An 18,002-nucleotide genomic window follows, 5' to 3' on the forward strand; every position below is an offset into this window, starting at 1 on the left:
GAATTCAACATCATGCTAAGGCAATTGTTTCATCATCAGGGCAAGCATTTCACCTTCTCAGGAGGAATGATACCCCACCCGCTGGCTCTGGTATTTAGTTATTTATTTCTTCTCAATTGCTGAGCAGGAGTGCAGTTCCAAATGATGCATGAGTGATTATACTGTAAGTGATTACAAATAATGATAAATAGTAATCAGACTCGAAGTCAACAGCATATTTTATAAACATTTTATTGGCTGAATAGTGTACACAGTACTTACAGTTGTATCTATTAAAGACAAAATACACTTCAAAATGCAGCATAAAAAATTATAAACTTTTGAACTATGTACAAACTTTGCCTTACGGTTTCACAAATATCAATACTCCAATCCCCATTCACAACCCAAGAAACTGATTTTTTTTTTACATGCAAAATATTTGTAGAAGTTTAGCCTTGGAGGTTTCTACGCCAACCCTTAAGTATCAAACCGCTTTAAATGGGCTCAATGTTCCAGTGTTTTATAGATCAATAGAAGAATTTACATTTTCTTCAAACCCACTCCAGCTTTATTCCTTAAGTCTATCCCCAATTAAATATTTCATAGCCTGATTTTTAATTTCCAATTAAGAGCTTGCACTTGGCATTACTTCTGCTTTTAGTTTTTTATCCAGGAACAGAACATTTTGCAACACGTTGCAGTTTGAGACTCCTAATATTAACAAATATTTTGAAATAAGTTTGACCTACACACATTAAGTCTAAGACATTGGTATAATAGATCCTATCAGGACATTTTACACCATTACAGAAAAACCTAACTATAGACCAAAAATTAAAAAGGTGTCTGCACCATCTACATATAGGTATCAAAGAGCGTTTTTTGTTTTTGTTTTTAGGTTGAAAAAGGTAGCGATGGCTTGGTCTTTTTAAAGATGCAAATGTCATATTATGATTTTACAAACACAAAGAATTAGGAGAACCTTGATTCCCTTACCATCCCAGTCTGCAGTGATAAAACTGATACTGAAAAGGGAAACACATGGAGAAACATCTTTAATTTAGACTATACAGTATTTCCTCCTCACCATGTCTATCAGTATCTCAGAACGTACCAATGGTTTAGATATTTACAACTGAAAAACAGTATTTAAAAAAGTATTCACTGTTCCTTCACTAAGACTGGATATTTTATTGTAAAACCAGTGAAAAGAAACACTAGATGACATGGAAATAGCCTGCTGAAGAAACCTACAATGGTAATCAAAGGCACCCAGGATGCTGGCAAATGCAAAGAAGCAAACAGAAAGGCTAGTGGGGATTAAAAACAAAAAGGTTTAGAAACATGCAACCTGCACAAAGGCTTAAAAGGATAAGTGCAGTTGATACAAAAAAAGTGCACACCTTTGCTTACAATAACTTATGTTAGAGCACTGGAACACCATGTACAGCATGGTGATAAATAGCTTAAACTCTGCTCCACATCCCACTTTACGTTGTTTTCTCCAAACGCATTCTAGAGTTTGACATCACACTTGCATATTGGTTGTCTTAACATTTCATTGGTTGGAATTAAGTTAGCCAATCTGAAAGCTGCACTGTTCTAGTCCACTGGATAAGCAATCTCTGCTGATATACTAGTACCAATTATTTTCTCTCAAACCCACTCTCCTGAATTATTATCTTTTTATGTCATGAAAAGGGGGCCTTGTGAAGGTGCCCATATACAAGCTATTTCAAATCAAGTGACGAATGAGTTCTACTTTTTTTAACTAGGAAGGGCCACCTCATGACACCTGTTCTGATGCCATGAGATCCCTCTTAAAAACTTAACAGTCAACTTCCAGGCACCTTCTTTTTTATGCAGCCCCTCAGTCTTGCTACTGTAGTTCGTCTCCCATCTTTCAGAGACGAGCCTCCTCCAATCCTCCTTCACTCTCAATCTCGGTAAGCAATGCAGGCTTAAACATAAGCCTGTGAATATAAAAGAACATAAAATAGTGCTAGCTGGACCTCATGGCATTGCCCAAGCAAGTAGCAATAAGGGAAGAAAGAAAATCTTGGGAGAAGTGGAAAAGGTAGCAAGTGATGCTTGGCAGAAAGAAACTCCATTTCTTTTTTTGTCACTTCTCGTAATGATTAACAATCCAATAATGATAAACATAATGATAAACAATCAAAATGAGGAAAAAGTCCCTCAGAACAGAAAACAAAGGTTACAGAATTAAGTGCCATTTTACAGAGATGATTAAATAAAAAGCTTGAGAGGACTGTTCACGTTAATTCTCGTGGACAATGCAATCTGAGCTACAGGAGGATGTTAACAACATAGGGTTTGGTTAGGGCAAAGTATGTGTCACATCCTGACTAATGCTCACAACACCGTATCTAATGCTCTGATATTGGAGAAACAACTGCACCAAAGACAGCGGCAAGTATGTGCATTTCAGAAGATGTGCATTTCTCAGCCTGCAGGAACAGCATGTCAGTGAACTTTAACTGACACACATTACTAGCTCTGACACCAAGATCTATCCCCACCCCCTTCCCCCAACGACCCATGACTGTCCCCTGGGCCACTATACAATTTCTCTGCTATCCATTGGAACATGCATGCATTACCCATTAACTGTCTTCTAACTTCCCAATACTTTGTGATAATGGATTAATTCTGTCACAAATAGTTGGAGACAGTTTATGTAGGTCAGTACGCTGAGAAAAACTTTCTGTGTCGTGTCAAGAGTTCTATTACAGAAGATGCTTCTGCAGTGGAAAGATGCATTACCAGAAAATATAAAATCTGAGGTTGTGGGGAGCAGCGGGGACCAAGGCAGCTACATTGAGCTCTGGCTGCTTCAAATATTAGCATTCCTGTGTGGTTCAAGAGCCTTGGCTTCCAAATGGTGTAACTAGCCCTATTTCAACCTGCTAGTTATTGCTGAGGCAGTGGCAGTTTCAAGCTGTGCCACACTTATTGTCAAGGATGTTAAAGCTCTGTTGAGTCTGACTTTTCAACTCCCTGGTCTGAACTGGGTGGGTTCATAGGTGTTTCCATGTGCTGAGTCCACTGCAGTTAAAAGTCTAAGACAAACCACTCACTGAGAGTGTGGCATTTGTTCTTAAAACGAGAACAGGCTGTGCATATGGCAAATTTTCCCATTCAGAAGTTTGATAGGTAGGATAGGGAACAGTTCCAGAGACACAAGATATTAGTCCAGACGCTCTGTTCTTTAGCTGGCTGTTAGGATACTCTAATCATCTGTGTCATTGCTTCTTCGTTTGCCTGGCTAGGATCCTATACAGATGAGGAGGGGGGAAAGAACAGTTTTGTAACCTGCAGCCTCTTCATAATAGCATTTAAATACAAACAACAACAGCCTGCCCTTTAAGGTAGACACCCAACTGTTTAGTGCTGTGGCTATAGCACTGAACTAGATGTGGAGGAAAGTGTGGGTTTGTTTGTATTATTTTTAACCCGCTCTTCACCATAAGGACTGAAGGTAGGTTTAATCATACAATTCAAACAAGTAAAACAGTTCTAGACAAACGCAGCACAGGTTAGGTTAAAAGCTCTCTCTCGAGTCATCATTCTCTGCATTTCTGAGGGTGTCAGAACTACCAAAGGAGTCTCTCTGAAAGAAGAAGTACCTAGTAAGAGTTTTGTGCTACAGTTTACATTTTGAAACATGTCAGTCATACAGCTCCTAATAGGTTTTGGCCTATCCGGAGCAAAGGGAATCAGAATATTTCAGATCAACCATGATGCAGCCCATGTAGCTAATAAGCAGTAGTCAGATTGCTTCCCCACCTACCGTGAAAAGTAAAAGCAATTCTATAAAACAAACCAGATTAGTTTGTAATCTTTAAAACTGGCGTTGAATCTTATCAGCGACAGCTTCAAACCAATGTTTTGTTGGTCACAAGCTTGTCTGTATAATGATGCAACTAGTATTGTACAAGAGCATTATTATGTTATTTTTTAAAAGAGTATATTAGAAATTAAGAGTATTTTGTGTGTGCCAGATTATTAAGTGGTATTGTACCAGTGCCCACAGCTATATGTCCCAGAAAGTATAGCCCCTAAAACTTGAAATGCTGAACCATCCCAGATCAATTCTAGTCTTTACCATAAGAGGAGTATTTTCTAAAGTGGATCACATCTCCACAGAGGGCAAAATCCAACACTGCATGAACTGATTTCCACTTGTTCAGCAGGCCTTCACTACCCTCTCTTCTCCTTACAAAATCTGTTTGATGGTCCCACAGATCTCCAGAGCAGACTGTGAAGGTGTGCAGAGGGGATGAGAGAGTAGCGAAGCCCTGCTTACTGCAGGAACAGAAGTCTGTTCTGCTTTTGCATGGACAGCATTGAATACCAACCAAAGTTACTTGTAACTTAACAGGGTTGGGAGATCTCTCTGAAAGCCTCAGTGGGAACCAGGAAGAATCACAAGTACTTTGAAACTAGGTCTGCAATCTTAGCAAAGTTATTAGAGATGTTGCAAAGAGGGTTTCTTGGAACTGGCTGCAAATAAATTGGAAGCATATGTATGCAAACTGTGATTAAAACAAAGAGGAAAGTTTTGCTCACCTGCATGTGGGGGCTATCCTTTTCTTTCGGTGAAAAAAACCGTCCACCTTCCCCCCGCTTCCTTGCCATGGCATGACGGTGTCGGGACTCATGCAGGTATTTCTGCACAGAAAACCACAAAGTTGTAAGGATGTAAGTGATCCCATATACAAGTGTGTGACTAGATCATCCACTTTGTACTACAAGCAGAAAGCAGGCGCAAAATGCAAAAGAACTCTTCCAAATCTACAACATGGAAATGCAGCGAGACACAAAAGCCCCACTCCAGCTCGTTGAAAGCAATGGAACTTTAGTTGTAGCTAACCTGTTCTGTTAGTTTCAGCAGGACTTTGCCACAACAAAGATTTGATGACTTGAGGTCAAAGAGCAAACACCCCCGCCTATTCTTTGCCTCCAAATGAAACCAAGAGGGGAAAGAACACTCCAGTCCCCTGCTCAAACTTCTAAGAACATGTATTAAAACTTTCAATCTAATTGAAATTATGGTAAATATAAATAAAATAATTTATCTCAGTTTTAAAATAGTCATGGCTGTGGCAGCCTGTGCCATGTCCCCATGCCTCAAGTTGATGGGGCTATCAGGGAACCATCAGCTGCAGCAAGTGTAAAGTTGTTCTCCACATTGACTAGATGTAGTTCTCCTTAATTTTTAGGAGAATAGCCCTTTAAACAGTGAGCTGCCAACCAACATTTTCCAAATCAATAATTTATACTATGTCTAAATGAACCCAGGACTAATTCTGCTTCAGTGATATAAGGAAGAAAGCTTCTGGTGGCCAAGTCCAGAAAGCATGTTCTTTGAACCCAGTATGGTTAAAATATTTGAAGTCTACTGTAACTAAGCAGAGGAAAATGAGAGGAATTTCTATAATAGGAACATAATAATAATAATAATAATAAATTTTATTTATATCCCGCCCTCCCCAGCCGAAGCCGGGCTCAGGGCGGCTAACAACAACAAAACAGTACAAAGGTACAACATAAACAACATTCTAAAATCATTCATTATAAAAATTAATTAATTCAAGCCACTAGCAACCATTGGGCCAGAGCTCTGCGAAGATTGCCGAGGGAGGGAGTCAGGCTGTGCCCTGGCCAAAGGCCTGGTGGAACAGCTCTGTCTTGCAGGCCCTGCGGAAGGATGTCAAGTCCCGCAGGGCCCTGGTCTCTTGTGACAGAGTGTTCCACCAGATCGGAGCCACAGCCGAAAAAGCCCTGGCTCTAGTTGAGGCCAGCCTAACTTCTCTGTGGCCTGGGACCTTCAAGATGTTTTTATTTGAAGACCGTAGGTTTCTCTGTGGGGCATACCAAGAGAGGCGGTCCCGTAGGTACGAGGGTCCTAGGCCATATAGGGCTTTAAAGGTAACATAGGCAATTTTAAGGACACACAGTAAATGTTACTGTTTCTCTGCCTCTTATGAACGTTAGATCATAGCCTTACCCTCCTCTCTTTTGGAATTTTCCCTTCGGCTTCCAGCTTAGCTCTTGCTTGCCTCCTCTTCAAAATCCTATGGTACTGTTTCGCATTCACATACAATGGCTCCTCTTCAAGCATCTCAGCTCCAGGCAAAGGTATTCTCTGGATGGCTGGCACTGATCCAGCACCAGGTACCATCTGCATCAAGGGAAGGAAAGAGATTAGTTAAAATGAATACATCTCTCCACACCATATTCAATTCAATGTAGTCCTGAATATACCTTACAGAAAGCCAAAGATCAAATATAACTTCCTAAAATCTATAAACCCCTGCTCCCATTATGAGCAAAGCAAAAGGCTGCCAAGTGGAATAAATCATTTATTCTACAGATTCAGTGCATTAGATTCAGCAAAGAAATGGGATAATTAGAAAAAGGCAATACGCACCATGACCATTCCACCTGAATTAACCACATTTCCAGCAACAGGCAGCGTCACAGTTACAGTTCCTTGTCCACTGCTGGTTGTGTTGGTGTTGGCGCCAGTCTGAACTATTTGTGCTCCAGCCAAACTGGCTGCTGGGATGGTGATCATGCCTGTAACAGGGACTGTAACTTTAAGGAACAAAAACAAAAACATACACAAACACAAACACAAAGATGAAGGGAACATAATTAGTCCCACTTCGGATTTTATTCACTCTGCCCTGAAATTTGCCTGTGGACTTGAAAAAATGAGATTTCCCCCCAGATATATTAATAGATTAATCCACATCCATGTGCTCCTCATACAACACAAAAATAAAGACTTCTGCCTTCCCACCCCCAGATAAGAATGCAAGAGATGGAGTATGAAGATTTTAACTTCCCCTTGGTAAATAACTGAACTAACACCATCACCGCAAGAGGCAGCAGCGTCTAGATTGGATGGCTTTAAAAGGGAATTGCATGTTCATTCATGAAGGATGGGTATCTGAAGGACTATCAGCCATAACTGAGAAATGGGACTTATCTAAAAGGTAAAGGACCCCTGACAGTTAAGTCCAATCGCAGACGGGGTTTCGCTTTACAGGCCGAGGGAGCCAGCGTTTGTCCACAGACAGTTTTTCCGGGTCATGTGGCCAGCATGACTAAGCCGCTTCTGACGAAACCAGAGCAGCGCATGGAAACGCTGTTTACCTTCCTGTGGGAGCGGTACTACTTGCACTTTGGGGCGTACTTTCAAACTGCTAAGTTGGCAGGAGCTGGGACCGGGCAATGGGAGCTCACCCTGTGGCGGGTATTTGAACCTTCTGATCGGCAAGCCCTAGCCCAGGGGTAGGGAACCTAAGGCCCGGATGCGGCCCAATCGCCTTCTCAATCCGGCTTACGGACGGTCCAGGAATCAGCATGTTTTTACATGAGTAGAATGTGTCCTTTTATTTAAAATGCATTCAGGGGGGAAAAAAACCTATTTTGGTATTTCAGGAGACTGGGACTTTTGAGTTTCACTTCAGAAACCACACAACAGACACCATGGGATAAACATCCCACACTCTTTCATAATTGCACATTCCTTCCTGAGTATACAAATGTTGTAACTATGAACATAGAATTGTAGGTTATTGGTACAATGATCCTTACAAAACAGAGTTAAAAACGTTCATCAGTTTTAATGGCATCACTTTGGTGCCTAAAGGCTATTAAAAAAGCAAACAGTATGTATCTTGCTCTGGTAACCGTCAATTTTTTTTAAAAAAAGAAAGTGAAATAGTATACTGTGGCATGTAGAATTCCTACCTTGTTGAAGAATTGTTCCATCAGCATTAACGGGTTGATAGACAATTGTCTGTCCCTCTGCCGTCTGGGCTACTTGTTGTCCCTGAACTGCAATTTGTGGCTGTGTCTGCAAATTAAAAACATCCCATGAGATGAAACACTAAGCAATGCAAAACTACAATGCCTTGGGACTTCCTAACTTCACATTGCAATTCAGATGTGCCAAGATCAGCATTCTTGTTTGTTTCATTTCCCTCAGTGCCCCCTGCAATCTTCCTCTTTTATGTTACCTGTGTCTGGCCAGCAGTAACTGCTGTCTGTGGCTGCTGGATGATGATTTGCTGAGTCTGGCCCTGCTGACCCTGAACTTGCACTGCTTGACCACCCTGAATCTGAATCTGACCAGGCTGGACCAACTGAATCTGTGAAAGGAAGAATCAGCAGGACAGAATAATCAGATAAATCTAATGAAGCTAAACTTAATATTGACAGTATATATTAGGCTAAGACAATCAAAACATGTAAAATCAAATCCGGTACTAATACCTTTAAAATGGAGGCAGAAATTACTTCCGTTCAATGATAAAGCAAAGATGGGAGATTCGTCTGTGCCACTTACTATATCCCATCAGGACTGTAACAATAGGACTATTAAATAGCAGGGCTAGAACAATACTTTAAAATCCTAGGAGCCAGTTATCACATTTCAGCAACAAAATCTCTCCCTTTCAGTCCTAAGCAAACACAACCATGCATATGATACAAGACAGTATTGTAGATAAAGCAACCAGCTTGAAAGAAAAGTGGCAACTTCTTTGTCTTCCTCTAATATAGAACTGAAAAACTGGGACCCTAGTGGTGGGAGCAACCCAGAGAAAATCTACAGCTGGATCAGAGGAAGGCCTAAAAAACAAAACAAAAAACTTTTCATTCTCCCAGGAGTGAAACACTACAAGGGCAAGTGGCAGCGGTTCTCTCTACTAATACTTTCTTAAGCTATTGCTGTCTTTGCTGTTAGACCATAAACTGGGTTATTTAGTTTCCAGGCAGGTGGAAAATCTTTTACGTATACTTGAAAAGTTTTTCTTCTCTATAATTCAGTTTTCACATTCATTTTTAACATAGGAAGCTTCTACCAGTAAAGGCCCTTCCTATCATTTCAGCACAGCAAGACAAATATTTCTTCTGAATGCACCTCTATATGGCAAGAAACTAAAATTTATGAAATCCATTAATTTCTGCAAAGCAAGGCACATTGGAGATGTTACTATGAAGAGGTGCAATTCAGGAGCAATGTTCACAATGCAAAACCTGGTAAAAATTGCTGTGACTTTACACAAATACTACTGTATGAAACACAGCTAAAATTATGTTAAGAAGTGAAGGTCTCTTCTAAAGCCAATTTCCTGTAATTTCTATTATATATCATATTTCACACATAATTCCTATATTGTATTTGCCCCCAGCAGCTCAGATGGTTCTTAAAAGGAATTAAACTAATACACCAAGAATACCAATAGCTGCTAGCTAAGACAATGAAAAATAGGCCTGTGTGAGAAGCAGCATCATATATCTGATCACCAGATGATGAGGTCAAACAGCAAGTGATGGCTGCCTTTGTTAATGCGCTTAGTGAGCTTCCTTGTGGTATCCAGCAAGCCACTGCTGGCTTTTATTACAGCTCATAGATTTGGGCATACTAACCTGCTGAAGTCCTTGTGATCCTGAAACTGGAACTTGCATAATGGTCTGACCTTGACTCCCAGGTACAGCCTGTACCATGATTGGCTGACCAGTTGATGTGATCAGCTGGCCTCCACTCACTTGTACCATCAGTGGCTGGCCCTGGACCTAAAGAAATGGACAAAAGGGAGAACCACAATGAAATAAAAGTCCAATAAGCCTCTTGCATTATGATCTACCGTTCAAGCATTGTGCAGAAGGCCCCAAATACAGCAGTAATGAAGTTTTGTTCATGCATCACCTCAGGCTCAAACTTCCAGCACTGATGACTTTAAAATGTTTGGTTCAGGGAATTTCTTAAATGCACAATTACATCAAATCTAAGAGAAAGAAATAATTCACCACCAATGCCTATGCTGATAAAAGATAAAGCAAATGGCCTATATAGCCAGAGACCTGAAACTCTGTAAGGAACTCAAGTTTGCATATCTCACTAACTCATTAAACAATATATCCCTCAGCACATCAAATGTAGCACAAGGCAGCCTTTGTCAACCTAGTGTTCAACGGATGCTGTAGACTACAACTCCCACCAGCCCAATGATGCGAGTTGTAGATGAAAACAACTTGAAGGCACCACATTTATGAAAGCTGACATTAGCTTTCACAGGCCAGATCTCACTTCACTGTTTTTGGCAGTAGCTCCACATGGTCTGTAACATGTAGCTCTGCCCTCAGCCATGTTGGGAAAAAGGAAGACCAAGAGTGTTTTCACCTCTGCCCATCTTATGTAGCAGTTTGCAACATGAAGCAACCGAAGCTCAGGGGAGAGACAAACACTACCTAATCACTGAGGTCTCCAGGCAACTCACATAGTAAATAAGTTAATAAACTAGATATATGATTTCTAAGATATATTTTATATCATTTAATATAAATGAACCCCAAGAGGTTTAAATAAAATATCCAGAGCAAAATATTACTACTTACCATAAAAATAAATAACTAGATCGCTTAATACCCCTATCAACAGAACAGGGCAGTAAACTTTAGAATCCAGGGGAAGCCTGCATAAAAGTGTGTTTTCAATAAGTATTTAAATATAACTACTTTCCAGCTCATGGACTGCAGGTGGGAAGATGTCTCAACCTGAAGGCCAGCCTTTTAGATGTCAAAAGGTGGCATTCCACTGATTGTGTTATAATCAGGAAACTCTTAACAAACTGATCATGGGTATGTACAGTGGTGCCTCGCAAGACGAAAAGAATCTGTTCTGTGATTCTCTTCGTCTAGCGGTTTTTTCGTCTTGCGAAGCAAGCCCATTGACGGATTAGCGCTATTAGCGGCTTTTAGCGGCTTATCGGATCAGCTGATAAGCGGCTTAGAAAAGGGGGGGGGAGGGGAAAAAACCCGCAGGAACTCGCAAGACATTTTCGTCTTGCGAAGCAAGCCCATAGGAGATTCGTTTTGCGAAGCACATCCAAAACGGAAAACTCTTTCGTCTAGCGAGTTTTCCGTCTTGCGAGGCATTCGTCTTGCGGGGCACCACTGTATAGGGGGAGGAGATCTGCTAGGCATCCGAGTCCAAGGTTGTTTGAGGTTGTATATGCCAACAGCAATACATGAACTCAGTAGTGAATAGGCAAACAGTTCCAAGTAGTCCCTTGAAATTATGAGAATGGAGTATGACACATATAGTACTCTAATTTGCCTTTAGGAGCTTTGATTACTATGTGAGCTACCTTGAAACCTAAATTGTTAGCTTGTGCTGTGAGGGAAAAGCCAGAGTTTTATGGACCATTATCCTGACACAAGAAATGTTCTTATGAATGAATGGGCTTTGGACTAGTTCATGTAGAGTTACATTTCATTTAGGAAATGAAAGAGTAGTCGAAAACAGAAGAAAATAAAGCTAAAGTGAGATGTGTATTGACAAATATATCTGCTGTAGAAATCAACAAAAGTCAACTCTACCTTTCTCAAATTCTACAATAAAGTTTTCCACAGTCTTAGAATGACAGATTGGAGAGCAGAAGAGGAACAAAATATATAATCCAGGCGAAGTCAAGCAAATGCAAGCAAGCCGTTTTAATTAGTTCACCACTCAGAATAATAAATTACTGAATACTAATTCAAATGCTCCAACAAGCAAAAAAACAACAACCCCAAGTCAATTCAAGCCAAATTAGAAACAAACAACACCATTCAAGAAAAGAAATAAAAACATCCACAGCAATCCTGCCATATTTAACCAAATGAGATGATGTTCACAATGACATTAATAGTTTCACAGAGCACAAACCAGGGTTTGAAATAATACCTCCAATGGATGTCATTTGTTTCATTTTTTTTAAAAAATCTAGTTTACAGATTTTCTGATTAGAACAGAAACAATCCATTATCTATACTGGTCAGGCAAGATTTTTTTTTAATTTTCTTTAAAAAAGTGTGTCTTCTTCAAACAACGGACTGGGTGAGGGGAATCTGTCACTCTCTCAACCTGCATACCGTATTTTTCGTCCTATTGGACGCACTGGCCCATAGGACGCACCTAGGTTTTTTTTGGGGGGGGAATAAAGGGGGAAAAAATTATTCACCCCTCCTAGCCGCGGATATCTGCCCGAAGTGCGAGGCGCTCTGCTTCGGCATGCCCCACGCTCCGTGCAGCAGGCTGCTATCCGCAGGCTCCCCAGGCTTGCTGATAGCTTCCTGAAGCCTGGAGAGCAAGAGGGGTCGGTGCGCACCGACCCCTCTCGCTCTCCACGCTTCAGCGAAAGCCTGCATTCGCCCCATAGGACGCACACAGATTTCCCCTTCATTTTTGGAGGGGGAAAAGTGTGTCCTATAGGGTGAAAAATACGGTAATTTCATCTAGATTTTCCTTCCCAAAGAGAGGCTATAAGAAAGGGTTACTCATCTTTGTATTTGCGAAGTAGAAGTTTCATGGATCTGGACTTGCTGCATGCATTTTTATCTGCAAGGTCAGTTCCAACCATGTTAACTCTAATGTTCTCTACTGTTAGCATAAGCCATAACCGGTTACAGAGCAAGTAAACTGCCACTATTTTTCTGTTCCTATTTCAAGCCCCAGTGCAAACACAGCATCAAACATGAGGTGATGGGGTGATTCATGCAGTGCTCACATAAACACAACAGATAGGACACCACTACCTGGAGGGTCTGGACTTGCTGGCCTGAGGCAGATGCCACCTGGGCCTCAGTCTGCAACTGGACAGCAGTGACACCGCCCTGCTGCTGGGAACAGGAACAGGAAGAGCTTAAAACTTTGCAGGAGGAAAGGAAGAGTTCAAGACAAGAAATAGCCTTACTGCAGGGAGAAGGACAAGGAGTCCTGTGAAGGGGAGCTATCTGGTTCACCTCCGGTGTTTGGACCGAGACACAGGCTGAAAAAAGAACAAGACTGTACTGCTGTTGCCCCCAGGAAAAATATAAAAGCTCTTCAAAGTTCCTTATAATGAGCTGCAGGTTTCATGAGGAGCACAAAATCAATAAATAGCCCACTGAAGGTCTTTATACTCTCAAGAATAATTCTGAATACTTTCTCACTGCATGGAGCCTAAATTAGTGCAGCCTTAGCATTGTGATGTCAGGACTTTTCTCAGAAAAAAAGCACATACACATAAGAAAATGGTAGCAAGGTAAGACAAAGGGAAGTAAAAGTCTATTATATTTTCCACTTCATACTAAAACAGCACCTATTCCCTTACCTACATATTGCTACATTGTGTTTTAAAGCTTAGAGTTGGGTTGAAGGACATCTTAATACAGCACTACACAAATAACACCTTTACAAAAATGACCAAAACACCTACCTAATACAAAAAAAGTCAACAAAGATTTCATTGAGTGATGCTGATGTCACTTAAGACTGCATAAGTCACTAACTATTCATTTTTCCGTAGACTATAATAAAATTTCATAAAAGTAACAGCTTACACACTGTTGGAGAAAACTAGAACCACTTCGGGTACTGGGTGGGAACAATCTGGAAAAATACAAGTTTGAAAGACAAAACGTCCTGCAATTATTTATTGTGCTGCATATTCTTAATATTTAAAACAGGTATGGAGTTTTTGAAAACACACACATATCTCTGAATAAAGTAATAATTAGCAATGAAGAATCTATTATTGTTGGCCTCTAAAGCAGAATTTAAGAACCAAATGCTACATACCTGTTGCTGAATTTGTCCAGCCTGCACCACAATCTGTTCTGTTGAACTATTGCTGTTTGCTGTGTACTGCTCCATTGTTTTTGTAGTGTCAATCCTCTATTCAGTCCTCAACTGGAAACCTAAAAAGCAGAGAAGATTTCAACAATGATCAAGATCTGAATTCACTTATGATAACTACAAATGTGTTAGGATACCTGAGCAGAGTCCTCCTTTCCTTCAAATAATCCCAGTGTTAAATAAACTTTAGCACGATACATTTGAGGTAACTCTTGTGCAGCCAATACAAATAGTGAATGTGGCTATCGAAGGGCATTTCAGAAAGACAAGCTGTCATCTTTCTTAAATGGTTAAGTTTCATTTTTGTTTTCTATACAGTTTGGCTGTAAAAGATTTTGGCATAAAAGATTTTGGATTCTGCATACCCAGGTTGTTGCCTGGACATTTCATATAATCTGCATACTACAAGAGCCTGTCATTATATATTTTTGTGCTGTTTTTGTATATTAGATACTCTGTTCTTCTTTTATGCTGCTGTTGAGATAATCTGTATTTACAGTGGTATCTCGGGATGCGAATGCGATCTGTTCCGGAGCCCCGTTCGCATCCCGAATAGAACGCAAGACGCGATGGCACGGGTTGTGTTTTGCCGCTTCCGCGCATGCGCACGACGTCATTTTGAGCGTCTGCGCATGCGGTGAAACCCGAAAGTAACGTGCTCTGTTACTTCCAGGTTGCCACGGAGCGCAACCCGAAGGCGCTCAACCTGAAGCACATTCAACTCGAAGTATGACTGTACTGTGTATCTCTAATTATTAGGATTGTATTTATATAATTAATTTGATGCTTATGCTCTGCAGATATTATGCTACATTTGTGTTGTATGCTGCAAACTATCCTGTGGTCTTCTGATGAAGTGTGGCATAATTAAACAAACAAACAAACAAATTTTATTTATTTACAAGGCTCTTTACAACTTGGAACAAGGATACCTTAAGAACCCCAATATGTTATATTCCTGACCAGTCACGGAGGTCTTTGAGAGATTCACTGTTAATGCCTTTCCCACTAATGATTCAGATACACATCTTATCCACCAGGAGCTGTAACCAATTCTGTGGTGCTTCCTCCCGGATGAGATCAGGCAGGACCCCTCCCTATATAACATCTGGTGTTTGGTTAATACGTTTTCCGTAGGCAATTTGAGTTTTCTGATCTTATGGTACACTGTGTAGAAACTGCAGTATTAAGCAACATTTACAGTTTAAGACACAAAACTCTATTTCCATGGCCTTAACCCAACAACCTCCTATCCAACAATTTCCTATCTGAAAATTCAGATACAGCCGCCACCACACCAGGTGACAGACTGCATTCTAAAGTAGTTCAAAGTAATAAAGTTTATAACAAGCTCTGTAATTTTCTCTCCAAAATGCCCTGTTGCAATTATTTATAATGCTTTCAACAAGAATTGCACCCAAGATAATACGACAGAGAATTTGAAGCAAGGATTGCCAGAAGCGATGTTTCAGGCAATAGGGATTGGGGTGGGAATGGAATGTATGCTCTCCTAGCCGTGTTCCAGTGATACTCAACTGTGGAAGCTGCACCACCAGCAGGGCTTTTCTGTCCTACAGGTAACACAAGCACAAGACTACATAGCAGAAATCTATGCTGCAGCTCTTCCCAAAACTGGGGCAATACTGATCTGGGAAGGAGTCCACTGTATATTCTGCTTATGTGTTGTGGGTCTTCTGATGATACATTAGCAGTGGGTAAAGAGTCACCTTTCAGGGGGTTCCATACTGCACAACTAATGTCAGAATGGACTTACTGCTTCTGCTTCTATGGTAACCTGGAAGCAACTCCAACTATGGAGTCTCCTGAACCTTCTTCCCTGACTACCTACTTGCTGATCTACCTACTACTTCTTTCTCCCTCAGCATTACTGCTGTCTGGAACCCAAGCAGGGCTAGCAGAAACCCACTGTCAAAGGCAGGCAATCAAACCCAGCTGTTAACCTACTGGAAACTGAAAGCTGGAGATAAGAAGACATAAATTTACTCTAAGCTTAAACTCACACTCACCAATTGACAGCAGATACTAGAGCAACCTCCAGCAGAGCCAAGCTGCAAAGTAAACTGTGAACAAGCAACAGCAGGATCAGAAAGGTGTGATAATATTATTTGGGTGGCACTTCAGTTTTTCTGAAGTGTTCACATCACCTCAGGATTAATCTTGGAGTTGGCTAAGGAAGCAATCCAAACACCTGCATAGCAGGCTTAAGGCAGCAGCCTAGCCTCTGCTGCATCCACAACCCTACTGTTCATGCTTGTAAGGGAGAGAAGGTTGTTGAGCCACCTGCTAGACTGAGTTAATCCAATGAATCCTATGTTAGTTCAGCCCTGCCCCTGCTTGTATGTCCACTATTTCCAGCAGCAGCTTTGGCCTGTCAACTGTTTGGGTGGGTGCACTGAGGTATTCCCTCGCTGGTAACTAAGCTCCCTGGAGGGACACTTCTGCCTCATCCAGATGATCTCCAGAATAGCTGATGATGAGCAAGGGTGCCCTGCACATGCATTCATTTGGACAAAATTTGGAGAGCAGGACCCCAAAAGATGGCAGGTGCAGAAAGCGCAAATATTGTATTAAACCATATAACTAAGTTGATACAAAATATATGCCAACATCAGCTGAGATGTCAGATGAATGTGACGCTTCCTATTACTGCCAAGTCTTCACCTCTTTCTTTGTTTCCCGCAGAATAATGTTGCAGATTTCTCACCTTATGAAGATAGATCGGGTACCTGGCAACCACCTAGTGCCACAATTTAGGGTGGATTACATTTTAAATTTCAATTCTTACATTCTCTAAGATCAACACAAAGATCAATAAACATGGCCACCAAGAAACGCTTGATAACATTACTGCACTACATCTAGAAGGCAAAAAAGCAAGAAAAACATTGCCTGAATATCACGTTGGCAATGTCTATCAATTGCCTACAGCTATGGTTAATAGCTTTCCTCATGAGCAGCTTTTTAAAAGAAGTCTTCTCCAAGTTTAACTAGAATTCTGAAATTATATACATATCAGAGAATACATATAGCTCCCATCACTTACAGTTCAACCCTAAATCATATAATGCATTTTGTTCCCTGTAGGTATAGGAAACTCCATTGATTTCTACTAGATTTCATTCTTACATCATTCATAGGATAATGAGATCATTATCACAAAACCCAATGGAAAAATAATTGAACTGCAAACATGTAATTCAGGCAGATGACAGATCACTCCTTTGTAATGCAAACATGTCAGCTAAAATGAAGTTTAATGCTGAAGTTTTGTTTTTTGCTGTAGGAAGGACATCACAAAGCCACCTCACCTCATCAAATTCACACAAAAAAATGAGGCCAAATTTCTAATATGAGAGAAGAAAACATGCTATTAACAGATACTGAAATCTAGCATGACAAATAAGGGAGAGATGCCTGCCTTTGTGTAGCGAAAGGCCCTATCACTTGCAGTACTGGGTCTCAGCGAAGAGTACTTTTTTATGACAAAGGCCAGAGCTGGGCCCAGAAACAGGCAGGAAGGGGTCACAGGGGACCCTGAGGAGCCCTTTGGTTGCCGTGATCAGCGTCCGAGCAAAACTGACCTCGTTGGGCAGTGGTAGGCAGCCACACGCAGGGTGACGAGTCCCGCACTGGGCACAGCCGTGTCAGCTTGGAGGGAGAACCGGAGGCCGCTTTCCCCCTTCCAGGAAAGCCACCCCCCATAACGCGACTTCCCCTGGGCTCCCCACACTTTCCTCCTCAGCAACTTCACCCCCGACCCAGCGAGGGCCACAAAAGGGCATCCCAGAGGTTTCTCCGGCGGCTCCGGGAGCACCGCGCCAAGGACGGAACGGCACCGACTATCCCTCCTCGTCCTCTCCCCATTGGGGTGACCCTCCCGGCTACCCCATCCCGCCTCAGCGCACGATCCGGGCGCCCAACGGGCCACGTCCACTCGCTGCCCCAGCGCTCGCCCAGCCCTAGCCCGCGCGCGGCCTTCTGACTGGCCACTCGGCCCCGCCAATCCCGGCTCTTGGGCCGGCGCTCGGGGGCTCCATATTGGCTGCTCGCACTCACCGTGCCTTGCTCCCCCGGTTCGGGTCCCGCTCTGATTGGCTCCGCCACCGGTCCCCGAAACCCAATCAGCGCCTCCACTCAGCCGCCGCGCAAAATGGCGCCCAACCCCCGACGCCCAACAAAGAGAAGACGAGGGTGGCCTCCGCGCAGGCGCCGCAAGAAGAGCTCCTCCCGCCGAAGCTTGCGCTGGTTTGAAACTCTGCGCGCACGCGCTGTTGGAACAGTCGTGCGCTCCCTCGTTAAG

At 41.9% G+C, this 18,002-nt stretch overlaps 2 protein-coding genes across 13 annotated transcripts in view; one reads left to right on the forward strand and one right to left on the reverse strand.

The window, feature by feature from the left end:
- Positions 1-215: 215 nt before the first annotated feature.
- NFYA (nuclear transcription factor Y subunit alpha) lies at positions 216-17,892 on the reverse strand. Of its 12 annotated transcripts, none has more exons than XM_082227131.1 (10): positions 17,759-17,892; positions 13,625-13,743; positions 12,601-12,681; positions 9,451-9,597; positions 8,037-8,168; positions 7,768-7,873; positions 6,437-6,603; positions 6,014-6,187; positions 4,573-4,674; positions 216-3,276 (listed from the first exon to the last, which is right to left on the reverse strand). In XM_082227131.1, the coding sequence occupies exons 2-10, from the start codon at positions 13,697-13,699 to the stop codon at positions 3,223-3,225; spliced, it is 1,038 nt and encodes a 345-aa protein (XP_082083257.1). In that variant the 5' UTR covers positions 13,700-13,743; positions 17,759-17,892; the 3' UTR covers positions 216-3,222. The 12 variants fall into 12 exon arrangements, with proteins under 12 accessions (XP_082083257.1, XP_082083254.1, XP_082083255.1 ...); XM_082227128.1 differs by having other exon boundaries at positions 12,598-12,681; XM_082227129.1 differs by having other exon boundaries at positions 12,601-12,684.
- Positions 17,853-18,002, forward strand: part of OARD1 (O-acyl-ADP-ribose deacylase 1) — a gene marked incomplete at its 5' end in the record, with an annotated part of 56,018 nt that continues 55,868 nt past the window's right edge. Inside the window, one exon of the mRNA XM_082227142.1 lies at positions 17,853-17,996. Coding sequence (XP_082083268.1) covers positions 17,853-17,996 — 144 coding nt within the window. The remainder of the gene's footprint in view (positions 17,997-18,002) is intronic.

The sequence above is a fragment of the Podarcis vaucheri genome (genome assembly GCF_965113315.1).
Source record: "Podarcis vaucheri genome assembly, chromosome: 6".
Classification (NCBI taxonomy): domain Eukaryota; kingdom Metazoa; phylum Chordata; class Lepidosauria; order Squamata; family Lacertidae; genus Podarcis; species Podarcis vaucheri.

Bases quoted from the DNA above. Each gene is read 5' to 3' on its own strand.
- NFYA (XM_082227121.1), bottom strand. From the start codon at position 13,699: ATGGAGCAGTACACAGCAAACAGCAATAGTTCAACAGAACAGATTGTG. The intron at 9,598-12,597 runs GTGGTGTCCTAT...CCATTTCTTTAG, and splicing joins AAGTCCAGACCCTCCAGGTA to GTCCAGGGCCAGCCACTGAT. The intron at 7,874-8,036 runs GTAACATAAAAG...TTTAATTTGCAG, and splicing joins TTACTGCTGGCCAGACACAG to ACACAGCCACAAATTGCAGT.